The following is a 23363-nucleotide window of genomic DNA, read 5'->3' as shown; positions in this document are numbered from 1 at the left end:
TGTCACTTGTGCCTTCTTCTGGGACACCTGGTACCCCTGGAGCCCAAAAAAATTTAAGAGACAGTCCAGATGGCGCAGGGTCCTCTGGTCTTGGTCGTGGTAAGGAGGTCATCTACTTATTGCAACCCTTCTCCTTCTTCTTGTGGTGGTTCCATGACTTCGGGTCTCTTGCTGGTTGGTTCCAGAAGATGGTAGGGCTGTTCTTGAAACCTTCTGGCAACGCCGTCCCGGTGAGCTGGGTCTTTCGACCACTCTTCGGGTTTTCCCACTCGAAAACGACAATTTTCTGGCCGGCTTCATGGAGAGGGAGGCAAAAGAAATCCGAAACTGCAAACCAAGTTCAACCAGGAGTCAGGGTGGTTGGTAGGGTACATGGCTGAGCAACCACGGGGTGTGGGTCTGCCGTGATCTCGTTAACGGCCCCCAGACCCTGGTCTATTCTATAGGACCCAGGATATTCTATAGGACCCAGGATTGGGCCAGTTGTGATAGGACAAGGGGTAATGGTTTTAAAATAGAGGGAGGTAGGTTCAGGTTGGATATTAGGAAAAAATTTTTTCCCATGAGAGTGGTAGAACACTGGAACAGGTTGCCCAGAGAGGTGGTGGGTGCTCCATCCCTGGAGACGTTCAAGGCCAGGTTGGACGAGGCCCTGAGCAACCTGATCTAGTTGGAGATATCCCTGTTCCTTGCAGGGGGGTTGGACTAGATGACCTTTGAAGGTCCCTTCCAGCCCTGACCATTCTATGATTCTATAGAACCCACCTCGTTTTCAAACAAGGAGGACCGGCGTATGGAATTCCGACTCGCGTTCCCTCAATAAACCTAATTCTAGGAATCGCTCTGGAATTGGACAATTCCCTTCCCTACCTTGTTTTTTCGTGGGTGCTGTTCAACCCTCACCGCGCTCTGTCCGTCCTTCACATTTCTTTCGGTCGGTTCTTGGCACATCCCAGGACATCAGTTGCCCAAACTCCGGGATACACCTGGTTGGTGATTTCCATCTTGATTTTTCCTCCTGCAGGAACATTAATTAAACCCAAGCTCGTTATTTGTACGTCTTGATGAGCATTTACCTCCAGAGGAATTTCACTTTTCTTAAATTGTACTTTCTCCCAATTTTTCCGATAGATCCCTTCCCAGAAGGGCTCTCGGGGAGTTTGGCATCTACAAGAATTTAGGAATTCTTCCTCGGTCATGTCTGTAACTGTCCTATTACTGAAATTTTTTTTTTTTTAGAGAAACAAACATTTTTTTTAGGGAAACAAACATTTTTTTTAGGGAAACAAACATTTTTTTTAGGGAAACAAACATTTTTTATGTTTGGAGCTTGGAGGACTTCAGACCTGAGCCCAAAATACCATTTTTGGTGGGTCTCTGGGAGGTGATTTTTTTTTTTTGGGGGGGGGGGGGGGGATTTTTGGAGCTTGGAGAACTCCAGAGCTGACCCCAAAATATCAAAATATCATTTAGGGTGTCCCTGGGAGGTGATTGATTTTTTTTTTTTTTTTTTTTTTTGGGGGGGCGGTGTTTGGAGCTTGCAGGACTCCAGAGCTGAACCCAAAATATCATTCGGGGGGGGGTCTCTGGGAGGTGATTTTTTTTGGGGGGGGGGATGTTTGGAGCTTGGACGACTCCAGAACTGAGCCAAAAATACCCCTTGGGGGGTTATTGGGGGGTCCCTGGGAGGGTTTTTTTTTTTTGGGGGGGGAGTGTTTGGAGCTTGCAGGACTCCAGAGCTGACCCCAAAACATCATTTGGGGGGGGTCTCTGGGAGGTGATTTGGAGGGGGGGGGGGGCAGATTTTTGGAGACTCCAGAGCTGACCCACAAATCCCCCTTGGGGGATTGTCGGGGGGTCCCCGGGATTTGTTTTTTTTGTTGAGGGGGGGGCACAGGGAGGGGGGATGGAGGGATGCGGTGTGTGTCCCCCCCCGGACCCCCCCCCCGAGGAGGGTTGGTCTTCCTGGGTCAGGCTCCGCCGCCGCCTCCATCGTCAACCCGCAGCGAACAGCCGGTACAACGGGGGCCGGGGGGGGGTCCGGGACCCCCGGGACCCCCGGGGGGGTGGGGAGGGAACGCGGAGTGGGACGAGCCTGGGGCTGGGGACCCCTCCAGGACCCCCGAGAGGGACGAGAATGGATTTGGGGACCCCCGGGAGCCCCGAGGATGGAGCTGGGGGACCCCCGGGACCCCCCCCGAAGCCCAGAGAGGGACCAAGACTGGAGTTGGGGACCCCCGGGACCCCCGAGAGGGACGAGAATGGACTTGGGGGACCCTCGGGACCCCCCGGAGCCCTGAGAGGGACGAGCCCGGGGCTGGGGGACCCTCAGGACCCCCCGGGACCCCTGAGGATGGAGCTGGGGGAACCCCAGAACCTCCTGGAGCGCTGAGAGGGGCGAGCCCGGGGCTGGGGGACCCCCGGGATCCCCGGGACCCCCCAGGATGGAGCTGGGGACCCCCAGGATCCCCCGGAGCCCTGAGAGGGGCGAGGCTGGATTTGGGGGACCCCAGGACCCCCGGGACCCCTGAGGATGGAGCTGGGGGACCCCAGAACCCCCCGGAGCCCTGAGAGGGATGAGCCCGGGGCTGGGGGACCCCCGGGAGCCCCGAGAGGGACAAGGCTGGAGTTAGGGGACCCCCAGGACCCCCGAGAGGGACGAGGCCGGAGCCAAGGGACCCCCAGGACCCCCTGGAGCCCAGAGAGGGGCGAGGCTGGAGCTGAGGGACCCCAGGACCCCCGGGACCCCTGAGGATGGAGCTGGGGGACCCCCAGAACCCCCAGAACCCCCGAGAGGGACGAGCCCGGGGCTGAGGGACCCCCAGGACTCCCAGGACCCCTAAGAGGGATGAGGCCAGAGCCCAGGGATCCCCGGGACCCCCCAGAACCCAGAGAGGGGTGAGGCTGGAGCTGGGGCACCCCCGGGACCCCCTGGAGCCAAGCAGGGAGTCTGGAGGGTGGAGACCCCCGGGGAGCCCAGAGTGGGGGACCTGGAGAGGGGTGATCCCGGAATGGGGACACCCCCAGGAGCCCAGAGTGGGGAGCCTGGAGGGAGGAGACCCCCAAAAACCTGGAGCAGGGGACCTGGAGAGGGGTGGTCCCGGAATGGAGGGATCCCCAGGACCCCCCAGAGCCAAGCAGGGGGCCTGGAGGAGGGAGACCCCCAGGAGCCCGGAGTGGGGGACCTGGAGAGGGGCGATCCCAGGATGGGGGGGGGATCCCCAGGATCCCCCGGAGCCCAGAGAGGGGCAATCCCAGAGCTTGGGGGGACCCCTGGGAGCCTGCGGTGGGGTGACCCCGGAGTGATGGGACCCCCGGGCTGTATCTTGGTGTTTTGGAGGGTTTTATGGACACGAGATGGTGGTGGTGTCCCACCCGTGGACTTCCCAGTAAGGACGAAGTCAGGCAGGAGCAACACACCCCCCGAAACTGGGGAACGCGCTCACAACTTGGCATTTTTTCCCCAAAAATCAGGATTTCCCGTTCCCAAACCTCGACCGGATCAAGAGGAAGAGGCTGTGAGGAAGAGGAGATGCTACGAGAGACCCAGGCAGGTGAGGAAGATTTCACTCGACCTTTCATCCTCTCTTCTCCTCCATCCTCCAGCTGAGCGTCGCTTCTGGCTGCAGGACAAGCTCCAGATCCAAGCTCTCCTTCCAGAGACGGATCTGGGCGGATCTCCTTCCTCTTCCCTCTGGCACGGATGCAAATCCTCTTCCTCTGCTCGTTCCTTCCTCTGGCAGGTGATGAGATGAGGATGGAGAACATGGAGGAGAAACCTCAACAGCAGAACCTCATGGAAGAGGCCAGTTTGAAGGGCTCCACGGGGCAGGAGGTCAATGGGGAGGAAAGGCCAAGGAGATGCTCCATGGGGCAGGAGGTCAATGGGGAGGAAAGGCCAAGGAGATGCTCCATGGGGCAGGAAGTCCACAGGGAGGAAAAGCCAAGGAGATGCTCCATGGGGCAGGAAGTCAACAAAGAGGAAAAACCAAGAAGATGCTCCATGGGGCAGGAGGTCAATGGGGAGCCAAAGCCAAGAAGATGCTCCATGGGGAGAGGTTGCAAACCCACCCCACAAAGTTCGGAGGAGGAAAGACCAACCATCTGCGAGGAATGTGGCCGGAGCTTCAGCCGGAGCTCCAACCTGGCGGTCCACCAACGCTTGCACGCCGGCGAGAAGCCCTACAAGTGCTTGGAGTGCGGGAAGAGCTTCAGCCGGAGCTCCCACCTCATCACCCATCAACGTCTTCACACCGGGGAGAAGCCCTACGAGTGTCCTGCCTGCGGGAAGAGCTTCAGCGACAGCTCCACCCTCATCACCCACCAACGTCTTCACACCGGCGAGAAGCCCTACAAGTGTCCCGATTGCGGGAAGGGCTTCAACCAAAGCTCCAACCTCACGTCCCACCAACGCACCCATACCGGGGAGAGACCCTACAAGTGTCCCGAGTGCGGGAAGAGCTTCAGCGTCAGCTCCTACCTCATCCGCCACCAGAAGATCCACACCGGGGAGAGACCTTACAAGTGCGAGGAGTGCGAGAAGACGTTCAGCCAGAGCTCCAGCCTCATCATCCACCAGCGCGTCCACACCGGGGAGAAGCCCTACAGATGCGTCGACTGCGGGAAGTGGTTTAGGAACAGCTCGGATCTCATCAGGCATCAACGGACACACACCGGGGAGAGACCCTACCGCTGCCCCGACTGCGGGAAGAGCTTCAACCGCAGCTCCAACCTGATGACCCACCAACGCATCCACACCGGGGAGAAGCCCTACAAGTGTCCCGAGTGCCGTAGGAGCTTCACCGTGAGCTCCGCCTTGATCAAACACCAAAGGACTCACCGGGAAGGGAAACCCTACGAGTGCCCCGACTGTGGGAAGAGCTTCATCCGGTGTTCCAACTTCATTACCCATCGGAGGACTCATGTTGGGTAGAGATCTGATGACCCACGTTGGGTAGAGACCTGGCTGGTGGTCTCCACGTCTTCCTGATTACCCAGAGGGACCTGGATGAAGGCCTTAAGGTGTAGGAACATCTCTTTGTGGAGACGGGATCGGCCGTGGGACGCAAACCAACGGCAGAAAGTCGTTAGGAAGAGTGGACTTGTTGGCTTTAGGCTCCAAAAAGTCCCATCTGCTCAGTCCAGTAATTTCTTCCGGTGGCATCAAGCGACATCAGAAGGACCAGGGGCTTCTTCCACAGCCAAATGATGGATGGATTTGGGCAGAGACCAAGATTTTGAAGACCAAGATTTTGAAGACCCAAGATTTTGAAGACCAAGCTTGGGACTCGGCTTTTTTGGGAAGGAAGAAACGGGGTGGAAACGGTCCCACAACCTGGTGGGGCCTCACCAGGCTGAGGTCTTCCTCATTTACAGGTGATTTTTTTGTCATTTTCATGTGATGTTATTTGGTGGCATCACGCGACCACTGTCCTACCCGTCCGCGGTTCGTCTTTGGATGAAAAAACTGTTGAGTCGTCCAAAAGGCTTTGGAAGAGGCGCCTGCAACATCTTGGGGATGGAGATGGCCACGTCGTGGCCGCCATCTCTTTGTCCTGCCAAAGATAAGGAAGAACTTGGCTGCGATAAACTTTTCTTCTGCTCATCTTCTTGGTTCGGCCTGGTTGAACCCAAAACATCTCGTTTTAGTCCAGGCAAGGGCTCAACCATCCGTAGGGTTGAGTTTTCCTGATGGTTCTACAAGGGCAGGAGTGGTGGGACAACCCCGTGGATGGGTGGAGGGTGAGGAGCATCTGCGGGGTTGGCGGTGTCCACGTTTTTGGAAGGATGCTGCACCCCTACGGCATGACTGTCGGCACCAAATAAACCTCATCCGTGGTTTGGTTTGAACCCACATCCTTGGCCAAGGGGAACGGAGGGAGATGGAGAACCCGATCCCAGTTCTGGGGTCCTCATCCCAGTCCCACCACCCTTGAACCGCTTCTTGGGGGGATCTCACACCCTCCGGGCACAGAAGATGCTCCCATTGGGGAAGATGCTCTGTTGGGGAGAGAGAACATCCCCAGTAGCCCTCTGCGGCTGGGAGAGGGTTAATGTGGGGCCATGGTGGGAGAAGGGATGGATTCATGGTGGGACAAGGGATGGGGCCATGGTGGGAGAAGGGATGGGAACATGGTGGGAGAAGGGATGGATTCATGGTGGGACAAGGGATGGGGCCATGGTGGGAGAAGGGATGGGAACATGGTGGGAGAAGGGATGGATTCATGGTGGGACAAGGGATGAGGCCATGGTGGGAGAAGGGATGGGAACATGGTGGGAGAAGGGATGGATTCATGGTGGGACAAGGGATGGGGCCATGGTGGGAGAAGGTTTGGGGACGTGGTTGGATAAAGGTTTGGGCCATGGTCTACATGTGTCTATACGTGTCTACACATGTCATATGTGTTTATACATGCCTACATGTGTCCATATGTGTCTGTATGTGTCCATACATGTCTATACATGTTTATGTGTCCATACGTGCCTAAACGTGTCCATACATGTCTATATGTGTCCATACATGCCCATACATGTCTACACGTGCCCACACATCTACACGTGCCCACACGTCTGTGTCCATACACATCTCTACGTGCCCATACATGTCCATACGTGCCCATACGTGTCTACCCATGCCCATACACATCTACACGTGCCCATACATGTCTATATGTGCCTATACGTGTCCATACATGTCTACACATGCCCACACGTGTCTATACCTGTCCATACATGTCCATACGTGCCCATACATGTCTACACGTGCCCATACCTGTCTACACGTGCCTATACATGTCCATACATGTCTATACCTGTTCATACATGCCCATACATGTCTATACGTGCCCACACGTGTCTATATGTGCCCACATGTGTCTATACCTGTCCATACATGTCTACATGTGCCCATACATGTCTATACGTGCCCACACGTGTCTATACGTGCCCACACGTGTCTATACCTGTCCATACATGCCCATACATGTCTATACGTGCCCACACGTGTCTATACGTGCCCACATGTCTATACCTGTCCATACATGCCCATACATGTCTATACGTGCCCACACGTGTCTATACGTGCCCACACGTGTCTATACCTGTCCATACATGCCCATACATGTCTATACGTGCCCACACGTGTCTATACGTGCCCACACATGTCTATACCTGTCCATATGTGCCCGTACATGTCTATATGTGCCCACACATGTCTATACCTGTCCATACATGTCTACACATGTCCACATGTGTCTATACGTGCCCACACGTGTCTATACCTGTCCATACGTGCCCATACATGTCTATACGTGCCCACACGTGTCTATACGTGCCCACACGTGTCTATACCTGTCCATACCTGTCTACACGTGTCCACATGTGTCTATACCTGTCCATACATGCCCATACATGTCTACACGTGTCCACACATGTCTGTACGTGTCTATACGTGCCCACAGGCCCCGTTTCGCCCCCCAGCCGCCTCACCCCCCCCCTTTCCCCCCAGGCTTCGCCGCCGCCGCCACTTTCCAACCGGCCTCGAAGGGCTTTGCCGCGGCTCCAAGGCCGCAGCCGCCATCTTGAGGCTCGGCGGCGCCGTAAGACAAGATGGCGGCGCCCCCTCAGGCGGCCGCCGCCGCCCTTTTCCCGCCCGCTCCCGAGGAGGAGCGCGGTCAGGCGCACCGCGGCCCTTCATCCCTCCGCGCTCCCCGCCGCCGCGCCCGTCGTGAGGCCTCCGGGCACCGGGGAGGGGCGGCGGGGTGGCGGGCGGCGGCGGAGAAGGAGCAGGAGGCCGCCATTGCGTACGGCAGGCGGAAGTGGCGCGGCCGCTTCCGGTTCCGGTGGCGCAGGGCGCCGGGGGGGCCGGGGAGTCGCTGTGGTGGAGCCGGAGGTAAACACGGGCCGCGGGGGGGGGGCGGGGGGAGTTTTTTGGGGGGGTTTTGGGAGGGGAGGTGGGGGCGTGAGGGGTCATTGCGGGGGGGGGGGCATTAGGGGGGATATGGGGGGGCAGTGTGTTGGGGGGGTCGTTTGAGGGGGCATTGGGGGGATATGGGGGGCATTTGGGGGGGCATTGGAGGGGTGAGGGGGCATGTGGGGGGGCAGTGTGGTGGGGGGGTCGTTTGGGGGGGCGTTGGAGGGGTGGGGGGGCATTGGGGGGGATATGGGAGGGATATAGGGGGATATGGGGGGGATATAGGGGGCAGTGTGGTGGGGGGTCGTTTAGGGGGGCATTGGGGGGTATATGGGGTTGTTTGGGGGGGCATTGGAGGAGTGGAGGGGCGTGGGCGGTATTAGGGGGATGTGGGGGGGGTATTGGGGGGATATGGGGGGGCAGTGTGGTGGGGGGGCATTGAAGGGGCGGGGGGGCATGTGGGGAGGCATTGGAGGGGTGGGGGATATTAGGGGGTGTGGGGGGGCTATGGGGGGCATTGGGGGGGCATTGGATGTATGGGGTCCTGGGAGGGGTGGGGGGGGCATTGGAGGGAAATGGGGGGAAACTGAGGGGGGGCACTGACCTTTTCCTGGTTGTTTTCCAGCCTCCCCCCCCCCCCCCCCCCAAATTGTGTTCCAGCCCATCCAGATCCCGTCTCGTCGTCCCCCCCCCCACATTGCAGGGGGGCTTCCCCCCTACTCCCCCACCACTGCCCCCCACTTCTGGTCATCCCCCCCCCCCCCAAAAAAAAATGAACTAGGGCCTGCATGGCCCCCCCGTTAAAATGCTGGCCCCCCCCCTGAAAGGAAGCGGACCCCGACGTCACCCGCTTTGGGGGGGGGTCCCGCCATGGGGGACGCGGAGGAGGGGCCGCTTGGGGGGGGGGCCGGACGTCAAACACCCCCCGGGCAAGTGGGGGGCACCCCGGGGGGGGCACCTGAGGAGGACGAGGCGGGGGCTGCCGTTTCGGGGGGGGCGTGTGACGGCCAGGAGCCCCGGACCCCCCCCAAAGTGGTAGGGGAGGAGGAGGAGGAGGAGGAAGAGCTGGATCCCAGGATACAGGTGAGGGGTGGGAAGGTGGGGTTTTTTCCCAGTTCCCCCCTGTTTTTTTTTTTGGGGGGGGGGGATTTGGGGGTCACGTTTCTCCCCCCCCCCCAGGAGGAGCTGGAGCACCTCAACCAGGCCAACGAGGAGATCAACCGCGTGGAGCTCCAGCTGGACGTGAGCTGCTCCCAGTCCCTGACTGGTCCCCCACTCCTGTCCCCCACTCCTGTCCCCCCAGTCTCTAACTGGTCCCCAGCTCTTGTCCCCCCAGTTCTTAACTGGTCCCTGACTCTGGTCCCCCAGTCCCTAACTGGTCCCCAATTCTTGTCCCCCCCCAGTCCCTAACTGGTCCCTCTGTCCTTAACCAGTCACCAACTCTGGTCCCCCAGTCCTTGTCCTGGTCCCTCAGTCCCTAACTGGTCCCCCCAGCTCTTGTCCCCCAGTCCCTAACCTTAACTGGTCCCTGACTCTGGTTCCCCAGTCTCTGTCTCCCAGTCTCTAACCAGTCCCCAGCTCTGGTCCCTCAGTCCCTGACTGGTCCCCGACTCTGGTCCCCCAGTCGCTAACTGGTCCCCGACTCTGGTCCCCCCGTTGCTAACTGGTCCCCGACTCTGGTCCCCCCGTCGCTAACTGGTCCCCGACTCTGGTCCCCCCGTCGCTAACTGGTCCCCGACTCTGGTCCCTCAGTCCCTAACTGGTCCCCGACTCTGGTCCCTCGGTCCCTAACTGGTCCCCGACTCTCGTCCCCCAGTCCCTAACTGGTCCCCCAGTCCCTGTCCAGTCCCCCAGTCCTCATCCCTTGGTCCTTTCCCAGTCCCCCAGTCCTTTCCCAGTCCCCCAGGCCTCATCCCTCGGTCCTTTCCCAGTCCCCCAGTCCCCTGGCCCTTTCCCAGTCCCCCAGTCCCTGGCCCTTTCCCAGTCCCCCGGCCCTTTCCCAGTCCCCCAGTCCCCCAGTCCTTTCCCAGTCCGCCAGGCCTCATCCCTCGGTCCTTTCCCAATCCCCCAGTCCCCCAGTCCCCTGGCCCTTTCCCAGTCCCCCAGTCCCCTGGCCCTTTCCCAGTCCCCCAGCCCCTGGCCCTTTCCCAGTCCCCCCAGCCCCTTTCCCAGTCCCTCAGCCCCTTTCCCAGTCCCCCAGCCCCCGGCCCTTTCCCAGTCCCCCGGCCCTTTCCCAGTCCCTCAACCCTCCACTCATCACGGGTTTCCACCCCGGTGGGCCGATCGGGATGGCCAGTCCCGTTGCCCAGTGGCCACTTGGCCGAGCCATTCCGTGTGCCCCCCAGGAAGCCCGGACCGCCTACCGCCGGATTCTCTCGGAGTCGGCGCGGAAGCTCAACACCCAGGGCTCCCAGTTGGGCAACTGCATCGAGAAGGCTCGACCCTACTACGAGGCGCGCCGGCTGGCCAAGGAGGTACTGGTGGCACTGGGATGGAGGTCTGGGAGCACTGGGAGGGGGTTCTCCAGTGCGGGAAGCCCACCCGGGGTCGGCGCGCAGGCGCAGCAGGAGACGCAGAAGGCGGCGCTGCGGTACGAGCGGGCGGTCAGCATGCACAACGCCGCGCGGGAGATGGTCTTCGTGGCCGAGCAGGGCGTCATGGCCGACAAGAACCGTCTGGATCCCACCTGGCAGGAGATGCTCAACCACGCGACGTGCAAGGTACTGGGGGGGGGAGGTGGAGGTGGAGATGGAGATGGAGGAGGTGGGGGTGGAGATGGTGGTGGAGGTGGAGGAGGTGGTGGGGATGGTGGAGGTGGAGGAGGTGGTGGGGATGGTGGAGGTGGAGGAGGTGGTGGAGATGGTGGAGGTGGAGGAGGTGGTGGGGATGGTGGAGGTGGAGGAGGTGGTGGGGATGGAGGAGGTGGAGGAGGTGGTGGGGATGGAGGAGGTGGAGGAGGTGGTGGGGATGGAGGAGGTGGTGGAGATGGTGGTGGAGGTGGAGGAGGTGATGGAGATGGTGGTGGAGGTGGAGGAGGTGATGGAGATGGTGGAGGTGGAGAAGGTGGTGGGGATGAAGGAGACGGAGGAGGTGGTGGGGATGGAGGAGGTGGTGGAGATGGGGGTGGAGATGGTGGAGGAGGTGGTGGAGATGGTGGAGGTGGAGAAGGTGGAGAAGGTGGTGGGGATGGTGGAGGAGGAGGTGGAGATGGTGGAGGAGGAGGTGGAGATGGTGGAGGAGGTGGTAGTGGAAGTGGAGGAGGTGGAGGTGGAGATGGAGGAGGTGGTGGTGGTGGTGGAAGAGGAGGAGGAGAAGTCCTTCTCCTCCAGCGGAGGTGGGACGGTGCCCTGGAGAAGGCTGCCAGGCCCGGGACATTCTGGGCCTTCCTCAGGTGAACGAGGCAGAGGAGGAGCGGCTGCGGAGCGAGCGGGAGCACCAGCGCGTGACGCGGCTGTGCCAGCAGGCCGAGGCCAAGGTCCAGGCCCTGCAGAAGAGCCTCAAGCGCGTCATCGTCAAGAGCAAACCCTACTTCGAGCTGAAGGCCCAGTTCAACCAGATCCTGGAGGTACTGGGAGGGACTGGGAGGTCCTGGGAGGGGTGGGGGGACACGCGCAGTGGGGCACCGCGGGTGTGGTGGGGGACACGGGGTCCCGTTTTGAGGAGGATCCTACTGGTTTCTGCTGGATTTCGGTGGAGGTTGGGGTCTACCTCATCTCTTTGGGGTCTACCTCGTCTCTTTGGGGTCTACCTCGTCTCTTTGGGGTCTACCTCATCTCTTTTGGGGTCTACCTCGTCTCTTTGGGGTCTACCTCGTCTCTTTGGGGTCTACCTCATCTCTTTTGGGGTCTACCTCGTGTCTTTGGGGTCTACCTCGTGTCTTTGGGGTCTACCTCGTCTCTTTTGGGGTCTACCTCATCTCTTTGGGATCTACCTCTTGTTTTTTGGGATCTACCTCTCTTTTTTTGGGGTTTACTCCGTCATTTTTTGTAGTCTACTACGTTGTTTTTGGGATCTACCTCCTCATCTTCTGAGGTCTACCTCCTCATGTTTTGGGGTGTACCCCCTTGTTTTTTGGGGTCTATCTCCTTGTCTTTTGGGGTCCACCCCGTCATCTTTTTGGGGTCTACCCCTTCATTTTTTGGGGTCTATCTCAGTTTTGGGATCTACCTTCTTGGGTTTTTTGGGTCTACCCCTTCGTTTTTTGGGGTCTTCTCCCTTATTTTTTTGAATCTGCCTCCTCATCTTTTTCGGGTTTACTCCTTCTTTTTTTGGGATCTCCCCCCTCGTTTTTGGGGTCTTCTCCCTCATGTTTTGGGCTCTCCCCCTCTTTTTTAGGGGTCTGCCTCCTTGTCTTTTGAAGTCTACTCCTTCATCTTTTTGGGCTCTCCCCCCTCGTTTTTGGGGTGTTCTCCCTTGTGTTTTGGGCTCTCCCCCCTCATTTTTGGGGGTCTACCTCCTTGTCTTTTGAAGTCTCCCCCCCTCGTGTTTTGGGGCTCTCCCCCCCTCGTGTTTTGGGGCTCTCCCCCCCTCGTGTTTTGGGGCTCTCCCCCCCTGTTTTTTGGGGTCTTCTCCCTTGGTTTTTGGGGTCTTCTCCCTTGGTTTTTGGGGTCTTCTCCCTTGGTTTTGGGCTCTCCCCCCTCGTGTTTTGGGGTCTTCTCCCTCGTTTTTTGGGGCTCTCCCCCCTCGTTTTTTGGGGCTCTCCCCCCTCGTTTTTTGGGGTCTTCTCCCTCGTTTTTTGGGGTCTTCTCCCTTGTTTTTGGACTCTCCCCCTCGTGTTTTGGGGTCTTCTCCCTCGTGTTTTGGGGTCTTCTCCCTTGTTTTTTGGGATCTTCTCCCTTGTTTTTTGGGGTCTTCTCCCTTGTTTTTGGACTCTCCCCCTCGTGTTTTGGGGTCTTCTCCCTTGGTTTTGGGCTCTACCTCCTTCATTTTTTGGCCTCCACCCCCTTGTTTTTTGGGGTCCACCCCCTCATTCCCATGACCCGAGCTGACCGTGGCGACCCCCCCCGTTGCCCCCCCCAGGAACACAAAGCCAAGGTGACGACGCTGGAGCTCTCGGTCTCGCAAGCCAAGACCCGCTACTCGGTGGCCCTGCGCAACCTGGAGCAGATCAGCGAGCAGATCCACGCCCGGCGCCTCCAGCGCCTCCTCCAGCGCCGCGCCTCGCCGGTGGGAGCCGAAACCAGTCCCCGGCACGCCACCGCCGAGGTGGGGGCACCGGGGGGGGCACAGTTGGGGGTCGAGTGCCCCCCAGCCGACACGCTTTCCGTGCTCAGCCTCCAAACCATCGCCTCCGACCTGCAGAAGTTCGACTCCGTCGAACATTTGTTGGGTTTGTCGGACGCCGCCAGCCTCAACAGCGACGAGTTGGAAGAACGGGGGGAGCGCCGGGGGGGGGGGCACGGCCACTTCAAACATCACCGGAGCATCAGCCTTTAACCTCAGCCCCCCCCCCAAAACCCCCTGAATCCCACCCCCCCCAACACCCCACTTTTGGAGAATCCCAAAAAAGACCCAACGGTGGTTGGATGGTGCCGCCGTTCGTCTTCGGTAGACGGGGCGATGCTTTGGGAAGCTCCTTGTTGGCCAAGGTGACGTCATCAGGGGCGGGGGGGGGCAAAAAATTTGTAGGGGGGGGGGTGTTGGGGTTCACCCCTCTGGATTTGGTGGATGAGGGGGGGTCTGTGCGTGCCCGGTGTCGGGATCCCACATTCAGCTGCCCGTTGGGTGCTGGCAGCGAGCGGCTGGGTGGGCGCCGGCGCCAACGAAGGCGCTAACGAAGGTGATGTCATCAAGGGGGGGGCAAAAAGTTTTGGGGGGGGGTTTTGGGGTTCACCCCTCTGGATTTGGTGGATGAGGGGGGGTCTGTGCCTGCCTGGCGGCGGGATCCCGCGTTCAGCTGCCCGTTGGGTGTTGGCAGCGAGTGGCTGGGTGGGCGCCGGCGCTAACGAAGGCGCTAACGAAGGTGATGTCATCAAGGGGGGGGCAAAAAGTTTTGGGGGGGGGTTGTTGGGGTTCACCCCTCTGGATTTGGTGGATGAGGGGGGGTCTGTGTGTGCCCAGTGTCGGGATCCCACGTTGGGCTGCCCGGTAGGTGTTGGCGGCGAGCGGCTGGGTGGGCGCCGGCGCTAACGAAGGCGCTAACGAAGCTGCTCTCGCTCGTGGGGGGCCCCCCCCACCTCAGCACCCCTAAAACACTCGGGGGGGGGGGGGGGGATGGGAGCAGAGTAGGGGGGGGACACAACATCCCCCCCACACCCCCCCCATCCCCTTTCACCCCCCTCCCAAAATTCCACGCAGCTATTTGGGGTTATTTCCCCCCTTTTCCAACAAATTGCACTAATTAAGGGGGGGGCCCCCCCCCCCCCCGAGCTGTTTTGAGGTGCTGGGTTTTTTGGGGGGGGGGTGGGGGGGGCCGTAACGGGGCTGTGATGAGAATCACGCGGATTCGAGGCGGCCCCGGTGTCGGTTGGGAATGTAATTTTTTTCCGGTGAGTCAAATTTATTCCCTCCTCCCGCCCCCCCCTCGAAATTCCACGTGGTTTTTATTCCCAAAAAAACCTTCCCCCCCCCCAAAAAAAAAGAAAAATAAATTCCAGTATCGGGGTGGGGGAGCAACTGGAAGCCTCGACAGCGGGATGGGGTGGGATCCCTGAAATTTGGGAAAAAATCAGGTAGTAGCCCCCCCCCCCCAAATTATTAATGCAAATAAAAATCGCCGTTATTAGCGATTATTTACGGTATCTATTACTATTTGTTAATATCTGAGGTGGGGTTTGGGGGTCTCTGCCCCATGGCAGAGGGGTGGGGTGGGGTGGGGGGGGAGCAGGATGTCTTGGGGGGGGTTGGGGGGGGGGTTGGACTTGACTTGGGATGGTCAATCCATGGGGTGGGATGGGGGGAGTCAGCTCTTCCTCCTCAGTTAGGTCCCCCACGGTGGTGGTGCTGCCCGCATCTTGCCAGGGAGGTGGCCAAGGCCCTTGGAGATGTGGTGGGCACCCGTGGAGATGTGGTGGGCACCCGTGGAGATGTGGTGAACCCCTTGGAGATGCGGTGGGCACCCTTGGAGATGCGGTGGGCACCCTTGGAGATGCGGTGGGCACCCTTGGAGATGTGGTGAACCCTTTGGAGATGTGGTGAACACCCTTGGAGATGTGGTGAACACCCTTGGAGATTTGGTGAACCCCTTGGAGATGTGGTGGGCACCCTTGGAGATGTGGTGGGCATGTTTTGAGATGCGGTGAACCCCTTTGGAGATGCGGTGAACCCCTTTGGAGATGCGGTGGACACCCTTGGAGATGTGGTGGGCATGTTTTGAGATGCGCTGAACCCCTTGGAGATGCGGTGGACACCTTTGGAGATGCGGTGGACACCTTTGGAGATGTGCTGAACCCTTTGGAGATGTGGTGGACACCTTTGGAGATGCGCTGAACCCCTTGGAGATGCGCTGAACCCCTTGGAGATGTGCTGAACCCCTTGGAGATGTGCTGCAGAGCCATCCTAAAAACCATTTTGGAGGTTGAGGGCACTCATGGTCATTAACGACCCCAACCATCCCCACTTGGGACCCCCCACCACTCCCAACTCACGGCCCAGGTCCTCTATTTAACCCCAGCCCTGGGGATTTTGAACCTTCTGCAGGACTTCTTGGAAGGAACATCTATGGGACCCCTCCACCCCATGGGCTGCCATCTTGGGTTGCCCTTCACTTGGGTGGGTGGGACGTGGCCATGGCTGGTTCTCCTTGGGAATCTTGGAGTGGGGGGGGGGGTTGTTAACTTCATATCTTCTCCTTGGGGTTCACCAGCAGATGTTTGGAGCAGCCTTAGGGACACGCTGGGCCCCATCCCTCCCCCACGGTCCAAGCAGAGTGACCTTTTTGGGGTCAAAAAGGTGGTTTTGGGGATCAAAAAGGTGGTTTTGGGGATCAAAAAGGTGGTTTTGGGATCAAAAAGGTGGTTTTGGGGGTCAAAAAGGTGGTTTTGGTGCCACCACACTCTTGGCTGCCCCAACAACCATAACGGAAGGGTTCAACTAGTGAAGGGTCAACGCTTCCCTCCATCCTGCTCCATTTTCATCGGATTCAGGGGAATCTCACGCCGGGAAAACGCCCGTTTTTAGTAATCGGCTTCGAATGAGGACAACCCAACTGGGAACCCAACGAAAGGGGGGGGGGAAAAGGGAGAGGGGGGTGGAAAATTCCTTGGAAAACGGGATCTCGCCATGGTTTGAAGCCCATCCCGTGGTTGGAAGAGGAAGGATCATTTTTTTTTTCACCAAGGGAAAGGACGGCAGCGCCGCGGGGGTAACCAGGCTCGAATTTATTACGACTCACCGAAAGAAAGCGACTCCGGAAAAACCAAAAAAAGGAAAAAAAAACCACAAAAAAGAAGGAAAATTGAAAGAAAAACCACAAAAAAGAAGGAAAATTTAAAAAAAAAACAACCAAAAAACGAAGGAAACCACCAAAATCCACCAAACCCGCGGCGGTCCGCGGAGGCGGAAGGGGAGCAGCACAGCGACGCGTCCACGCCGGTGGGGGACGCGCGGAAAACACCGGAAAAATCGAGAAAATTCACTGAAATCACACTGCGGGGGGGGGGTTGTGGGGGTTTTTCCTTTTTTTTTTCCTTTTTTTTCCCTTTTTTTTCCTTTTTTTTCCTTTTTTTTCCTTTTTTTTTCCTTTTTTTTTTTCCTTTTTTTTCCTTTTTTCCTTTTTTCCCTTTTTTCCTTTTTTCCTTTTTTCCTTTTTTCCTTTTTTTTTCCTTTTTTTTCCTTTTTTTCCTTTTTTTCCTTTTTTTCCTTTTTTTCCTTTTTTTCCTTTTTTTTTCCTTTTTTTTTTCCTTTTTTTTCCTTTTTTTTTCCTTTTTTCCTTTTTTTCCTTTTTTCCTTTTTCCTTTTTCCTTTTTTCCTTTTTTCCTTTTTTTCCTTTTTTTCCTTTTTTTTCCTTTTTTCCTTTTTTTTCTTTTTTTTCCTTTTTTTTCTTTTTTTCCTTTTTTTCCTTTTTCTTTTTTTTCCTTTTTTTTTCCTTTTTTCCTTTTTTTCCTTTTTTTTTCCTTTTTTTTCCTTTTTTTTTTCCTTTTTTTTCTTTTTTTTCTTTTTTTTTCCTCCTTTTTCCTCCTTTTTCCTCCCTTTTTTCCTCCTTTTTCCTCCTTTTTCCTCCTTTTTCCTCCTTTTTCCTCCTTTTTCCTCCTTTTTTTTCCCTTTTTTTCCCATTTTTTCCCTTTTTTTTCCTTTTTGTCCATTTTTTCCTTTTTTTTCCTTTTTTATTTTTTTTCCTTTTTCCTTTTTCCTTTTTCCTTTTTCCTTTTTCCTTTTTCCTTTTTCCTTTTTCCTTTTTCCTTTTTTCCTTTTTTCCTTTTTTCTTTTTTCCTTTTTTCTTTTTTCTTTCTTTTTTCCTCTTTTTCCTCTTTTTCCTCTTTTTTCCTCTTTTTCCTCTTTTTCCTCTTTTTCCTCTTTTTCCTTTTTTCCTTTTTTCCTTTTTTCCTTTTTTTCCTTTTTTTCCTTTTTTTCCTTTTTTCCTTTTTTTCCTTTTTTCCTTTTTTCCTTTTTTCCTTTTTTCCCCTTTTTCTTTTCTTTTTCCCCCCTTTGTTTTTCTTTTGTTTTCCTTTGTTTTTTCCTTCCGTTTTTCCTTGTTTTTCCTTGTTTTTCCTTGTTTTTCCTTGTTTTTCCTTGTTTTTCCTTGTTTTTCCTTGTTTTTCCTTGTTTTTCCTTGTTTTTCCTTGTTTTTCCTTGTTTTTCCTTGTTTTTCCTTGTTTCTCCTTGTTTCTCCTTGTTTCTCCTTGTTTTTCCTTGTTTCTCCTTGTTTCTCCTTGTTTCTCCTTGGTTTTTTTCCCCAAACTATCCCCGCTGAAGCCCTTCATGTTCCTTTCAGGGGTGGCTTTCACTGGGGACCTCATGCTGAGGTCACGGTCTCCTGAAATAATTCCCATTTTCGGAGCCCCCCGGGGAGGTTCTCGACTTCATCCCCAGCCCCTCCTCTTCCTCCTCCTCTTCCTCGCTTCCCGTAAAGTTCCAGGCTCTGCGGGGTGGTGGGGAGGGTCCCCCCCTGCAACAGGAGCCACATCATCTCGTTAACCCTTGATTTGGGGTTAATTTGTCTGAATTTAATTTGGGTTAATGAGTTTTGTTGGCCCGAATCCCAAGGCCGGTGCGGCGTCTGGATGGGAGCGTCTTAATTACCGCGTAATTAGCGCGAGGGCGGGGCTGAGCGCCGTGACTGATGACGTCATGATGTGGAGGTGGGAGCCCAAAGCCAACTGGAGCTCCCGTTGGCCACTGGCCCCAATTTGAGGCGAGAACATGAGATTTTGGGGCTTCTTCAAGCCAAGTTGGGGTTGGTGCCTCCTTGGGGGAGGGGTTGGGGACCCGAAGGGGGTGGGGGTGGCTGGAGGATCCCCCCCCGGTGATGCAAAGATGGAATTAACATCCTTGGTGACATCATGGTTGTGTCAGCAGTGACATATCGGTCGTGCCATTAGTGACATCATGGTTGTGCCACTGGTGACATCCTGGTTCTACCATCATTGACATCATAATTGTGCCATCAGTGACATTTCGGTTATGCCAGCAGTGACATCCTGGTTCTGCCCTCAGTGGTGTCCTGGTTCTACCATCAGTGACATCACGCTTGTGCCAGTGGTGACATCTTGGTTCTGCCATCGGTGAGATCATGGCTGTGCCAACAGTTGACATCCTGGTTCTACCATGGGTCACATCCTGGTTGTGCCAGCAATGACATCATGGTTGTGCCAGCAGTGATGTCTTGGTTCTACCATTGCTGACATCATGGTTGTGCCATTGGTTGACATCCTGGCTCTACCATCGGTGACATCACGGTTGCGCCAGCAGTGACATCATGGTTCTACCATTGTTGACATCATGGTTGTGCCATTGGTTGACATCCTGGCTCTACCATTGGTGACATCACGGTTGTGCCAGCAGTGACATCATGGTTCTACCATTGCTGACATCATGGTAGTGCCATCGGTGACATCACAGTTGCACCACCGGTGACACCCCGGTCTCGCGGCGGGGTCGGCCGGTGCCCAAAACACGTCACACGGAGCCGGGGACCACCCTCAGGGGCTGTTGAACTGGCCAAGGGGACGGTGCAGCTCCGCATCCCGTGACCTCATCCCGCATCCCGTGACCTCATCCCGTGACCTCATCCGGCATCCCGCTGGGCATCACTTCTCCTCCGCCCCTCGCACCTTCCTTAGGATTTTTTTTTAATCCCTTTCTCTACGTTTTTAACACCAATTTTTGGCTATTTCATATTTTCTTTCCTTCTTTTCCTCCTTTTTCTATATTTTTTCCCCACATTTCGATATTTTTCCTCTTTTTTTTCGCGCCGACGTTCCCACCTCTTCCTCTCCCCGATATTCCCAACTCCTTTTTTGCCAACAAACACGACGCGTCCGTCCCGCAGCATCTCTGCGCCTCTCGGAATTATTTCACCTTCAGTCAAAACTTTCCCAATTCTGAAGATTTTGGTGATTCCCAACTTTTCCAAGGAAAAGTCTGATTTCAACTTTTTAATCCTCTTTCGGGGCGGAAAAAAAAAGTCACTCTCAGCCATAATTCTTTTTTTTTTTTCCTGTATTTCTTTTGATGCTTTTAGATTTTTTGCGCGTAACCTTTTCCATTTCTTTTAGTGTTTTTTTGTTTTTTTTTTTTTAATTTTTTGGAATTTTCTTCATTTATCTTCCCCCAAGAAGTCCTCACACCCCCAGGAGAAATGGGGAAACGGGAGAAATCGGGATTTCAGGCAGCAAAAAAGGCACCGAAACCCGCCGAATCCCACTCTGAGGGACGGAGCAAAAGCGAACATAAAAATTCCCGAAAATCCATAATAATTCAAAAAAAAAACCAAACCCCAAAACCACCTGCCACGAACACATGAAAGTTTTTTTTTTTTTTCCAAAGAAATCCCAAAAACCACACAACGAAACAACTCCAAAATAGTCCGATAAGTGCCTGAAAAACCAAAACGACGTCACAGAATCGCGCGGTTTCGCCCGGAAATATTTTCTTTCCGAAAAAACAAAATTAAAAAATAAAAATCAAAGAAGGAAAAAACCCCCCGAGCGGCTCCGTTTCCGAGGAATGACGTGGGATGAGACGACCTCAGGGAGATGCTGCAGGAGATGAGGGTGTGGAATTACCCCCCGAGCTCCTGGGTGGGCAGAGGATGATGCGGTTGGCTTGGACCCCCCCCCCCCATTTCTGCTCTTTTTTCACCCAAAACGCTCCGAGGTGCAAGAAGAGGATGATGACATTGACCTTCATCCAAGGGGGTGAGCGAGGGAGATGCTCTGGGAGGGGGACATCGATGGGAGATGCTGGGATGAGTGGTGGGGTGGGGAGTAAGGGGGCTGGGATGGAGGTTGGGGTCCCGGTGTGGGGCTGGGGGATGCTGGGGGGGCAGGGGGGAGCGCCCAGTGCTGGTGGCGAGATCATTCATTGGCCATGATGGTTGAAGAGCTCCGGGTGGCTCCAAGCCCCACCCCCGGCCCGGGATGGGTGTTGGGCGAGCGGCTGGGGAGGGTGGGAGGAGGATGGAGCTGGGGCTGCAGCCAGGGTCCCCCATCCCCTAATTGGGCAGATCATTAATTAGCCGCCAAGACCGAACAGCTCTGGGCAGGAACAAGCTCCTCAACGATGGGTCTTGGAGGTCAACACCAGTTGGGTGTTGGGTGAGCCACTGGGGGAGGTGGGAGGAGGGTGGAGCCACAGAACGAAGGTGACTTGCCCATTAGTCTAATTAGATCATTAATTACCCATGAAGGCTGAATGATCTGGGCAGGAACAAGTCCCCTCATGATGGCCAACACCAGTTGGGTGTTGGGCAAGTGGCTGGGGAGGTTGGGAGGTGGAAGGAGCCGCAGAACGAAGGTGACTTGCCCATTAGTCTAATTAGATCATTAATTACCCATGAAGGCTGAATGATCTGAGCAGGAACAAACGCCTTAACGATGAGTCTTGGAGGCCAACACCAGTTGGGTGTTATGATGGCCAACACCAGTTGGGTGTTGGGCGAGCGGCTGGGGAGGCTGGGAGGAGGGTGGAGCCACAGAACGATGGCGACTCTCCCATCCCCTAATTAGACAGATCGTTAATTACCCACCGAGACTGAACGGCTCCAGGCAGGAAGAAGCCTCCTAACAATGGCCAACACCAGTTGGGTGTCATGATGGCCAACACCAGTTGGCTGTAACGATGGCCAACACCAGTTGGGTGTCATGATGGCCAACACCAGTTGGGTTTCATGATGGCCAACACCAGTTGGGTGTCATGATGGCCAACGCCAGTTGAGTGTCATGATGGCCAACACCAGTTGGGTGTAACGATGGCCAACACCAGTTGGGTGTCATGATGCCCAACACCAGTTGGGTGTTGGGAGAGCGGCTGGGGAGGCTGGGAGGAGGCTGGAGCCGCGGCCAAGGCCGGGCACCGCTCAGTTGATGAGGGAGGAGGTCTGGGCCCCCGAGGCGGGCGCCGGGGGGAAGGACGGGTGGGGGAAGGCGCGGGCGGGGAAGGAGAGGGCCCACGGCAGGTCCAGGGCGGTGCCGGAGAGCGCCGGGATGGGCAGGGGCGAGGGGGAGGCCGGGAAGGAGGGCAGCGAGGGGCCGGGGGCCACCGAACCGCCCAAGGGCGGCGAGAAGGCGGCGCCGGCGAAGGGTTGGGAGGGGTTGGCGGTGCCGGTGGCGGTGCCGGCGGTGCCGGCGGCGGCTCTGGGCTTGTCCCCGGCGTGGGTGCGCTGGTGGCGGTTGAGGTGGGAGCTGCGGCTGAAGCATTTGCCGCACTCGGGGCACTTGTAGGGTTTCTCGCCGGTGTGGACGCGCTGGTGGATGGTGAGCTCGGAGCGTTGGATGAAGCTCTTGCCGCACTCGGAGCACTGGTAGGGCTTCTCGCCGAGGTGGGTGCGCTGGTGGGTGATGAGGTTGGAGGAGACGCTGAAGCACTTGCCGCAGACGTTGCACTTGTAGGGTTTCTCCCCGGTGTGCATCCGGCGGTGTTTGGTGAGGTCCGACTTCTGGATGAAGCCCTTCCCGCAGTCGGGGCACTTGTAGGGCTTCTCGCCGAGGTGGGTCCGTTGGTGCTTGATGAGGTTGGAGCGGACGCTGAAGCTCTTGCCGCAATCGCCGCACTTGTAGGGCTTCTCCCCGGTGTGCATCCGGCGGTGCTTCACCAACGCCGAGTTCTGCCCGAAGCTCTTGCCGCACTCGGGGCAGGTGTAGGGTTTCTCCCCGGTTTGAGTTCCTTGGTGCTTGACGTTCTCCGCCCGGTAAGTGAAGCTCTTCCCGCACTCGCTGCACTTATGGGTCCTCTCCGGTGCCGGTCGGGCGCGGTTACCCCAAAGAAAACTCTTCCCGCAATCGGTGCACTTCCCGGCGTGTTCGCCGGCGCCGCTCGCCAACCGCCGGCGCTTGTTGGTGGCCGAGAAGCTCTTGCCGCAATCGGCGCACCGGCACGCTTGGTCAGCGCCGGCGTGGACGCGGTGGTGCCTCTCCAAGTGGGAGCTCTGGGAGAAGCTCTTGCCGCAGTCGCCGCAGCGGTAGGGCTTCTCGCCCATGTGGATCCGGCGATGCCGGTCGAGGTGGGAGCTCCAAGCGAAGCTCTTGCCGCAGTCGCCGCATTGGTAGGGTTTGCCGGCGGCGTGGCCGCGTTGGTGCTGCGCCAAGGCGGCGGTCAAGCCGAAACCCTTCCCGCACTCGCCGCACTTGTAGGGCTTCTCGCCGGCGTGGGCGCGGCGGTGCTTGGCCAACGCGGCGCCCTTGGCGAAGCCCTTGCCGCATTCGCCGCAACGCAAAGGTTTCTCGGGGTTTTCGGAGTTTTCGGCGGCGCCGGCAACCGGGCGGCGCCCGCAATCGGAGCAACGGCAGGTGGGGGGTTCGGCGGCGGCGCCGGCGTGGGTACGGCGGTGCCGGTCGAGGTGGGAACTCCAACTGAAGCTCTTCCCGCATTCGGGGCAGGCGTAGGGTTTCTCGCCGGTGTGGATGCGGCGGTGCCGTTCCAGGTGGGAATTCCAGTTGAAGCCCTTCCCGCAATCGCCGCATTTGTAGGGTTTCTCCTCCAGGTGGAGTTTTTGGTGTTTCACCAAACTGGCGCTGGCCGGGAAAGTCTTCCCGCAGACGCCGCATTGGCACGGGGCGGCGGCGGCGCCGGCGGTGCCGGCGTGGACCCGTTGGTGTTGGATGAAGGCGGAACCGACGCCGAAGGTCTTCCCGCAGTCGGGGCACTTGTAGGGTTTGTCGCCGGCGTGGCGGCGTTGGTGGGTGATGAGGGTGGAGCTGAGGCGGAAACATTTCCCGCATTCCGGGCACTTGTGGGGCCGTTCGGCGCCTCGGCGGCGTTTGTTGAAGGCCGAAGCGAAAGCCAAAGCTTTGCCGCAGTCGTGGCAGCGGCCGTGGCCGAGCAAAGTCCGCGGCGGGAGGACTTTTCTTGAAGC

At 57.1% G+C, this 23363-nt stretch overlaps 3 protein-coding genes across 3 annotated transcripts in view; 2 read left to right on the top strand and 1 right to left on the bottom strand.

Annotated features, from left to right (window-relative positions):
• LOC147525730 (uncharacterized) overlaps positions 1 to 23345 on the bottom strand; it is a gene marked incomplete at its 5' end in the record, with an annotated part of 93034 nt that extends 69689 nt beyond the window's left edge. The window contains 1 exon segment of the mRNA XM_086631046.1: positions 21651 to 23345. Within this exon segment, the coding sequence (XP_086487172.1) occupies positions 21651 to 23345 (1695 nt within the window).
• Positions 3491 to 5919, top strand: LOC104371319 (uncharacterized). The gene is made up of 2 exons (XM_086631049.1): positions 3491 to 3554; positions 3744 to 5919. Exons 1-2 carry the CDS (start codon positions 3533 to 3535, stop codon positions 4931 to 4933), a joined length of 1212 nt encoding a protein of 403 aa, XP_086487175.1. The 5' UTR covers positions 3491 to 3532; the 3' UTR covers positions 4934 to 5919.
• SH3BP5L (SH3 binding domain protein 5 like) lies at positions 8683 to 13520 on the top strand. The gene is made up of 6 exons (XM_086631050.1): positions 8683 to 8995; positions 9092 to 9154; positions 10258 to 10386; positions 10471 to 10632; positions 11304 to 11477; positions 12932 to 13520. The coding sequence occupies exons 1-6, from the start codon at positions 8783 to 8785 to the stop codon at positions 13346 to 13348; spliced, it is 1158 nt and encodes a 385-aa protein (XP_086487176.1). The 5' UTR covers positions 8683 to 8782; the 3' UTR covers positions 13349 to 13520.
• Positions 23346 to 23363: the final 18 nt, after the last annotated feature.

The sequence above is a fragment of the Tauraco erythrolophus genome, unplaced genomic scaffold (genome assembly GCF_009769465.1).
Source record: "Tauraco erythrolophus isolate bTauEry1 unplaced genomic scaffold, bTauEry1.pri scaffold_76_arrow_ctg1, whole genome shotgun sequence".
Classification (NCBI taxonomy): Eukaryota; Metazoa; Chordata; class Aves; order Musophagiformes; family Musophagidae; genus Tauraco; species Tauraco erythrolophus.
Note: the sequence above shows the minus strand (reverse complement) of the source record. Positions and strands in the feature narration are given on the sequence as shown.

Coding starts and splice junctions, on each gene's coding strand:
- LOC104371319 (XM_086631049.1), top strand. CDS start 3,533: ATGCTACGAGAGACCCAGGCAG. Junction 3,555..3,743: donor GCTACGAGAGACCCAGGCAG/GTGAGGAAGATT, acceptor TTCCTCTGGCAG/GTGATGAGATGAGGATGGAG.
- SH3BP5L (XM_086631050.1), top strand. CDS start 8,783: ATGGGGGACGCGGAGGAGGGGCCGCTTGGGGGGGGGGCCGGACGTCAA. Junction 8,996..9,091: donor AGCTGGATCCCAGGATACAG/GTGAGGGGTGGG, acceptor CCCCCCCCCCAG/GAGGAGCTGGAGCACCTCAA. Junction 9,155..10,257: donor GCGTGGAGCTCCAGCTGGAC/GTGAGCTGCTCC, acceptor TGTGCCCCCCAG/GAAGCCCGGACCGCCTACCG.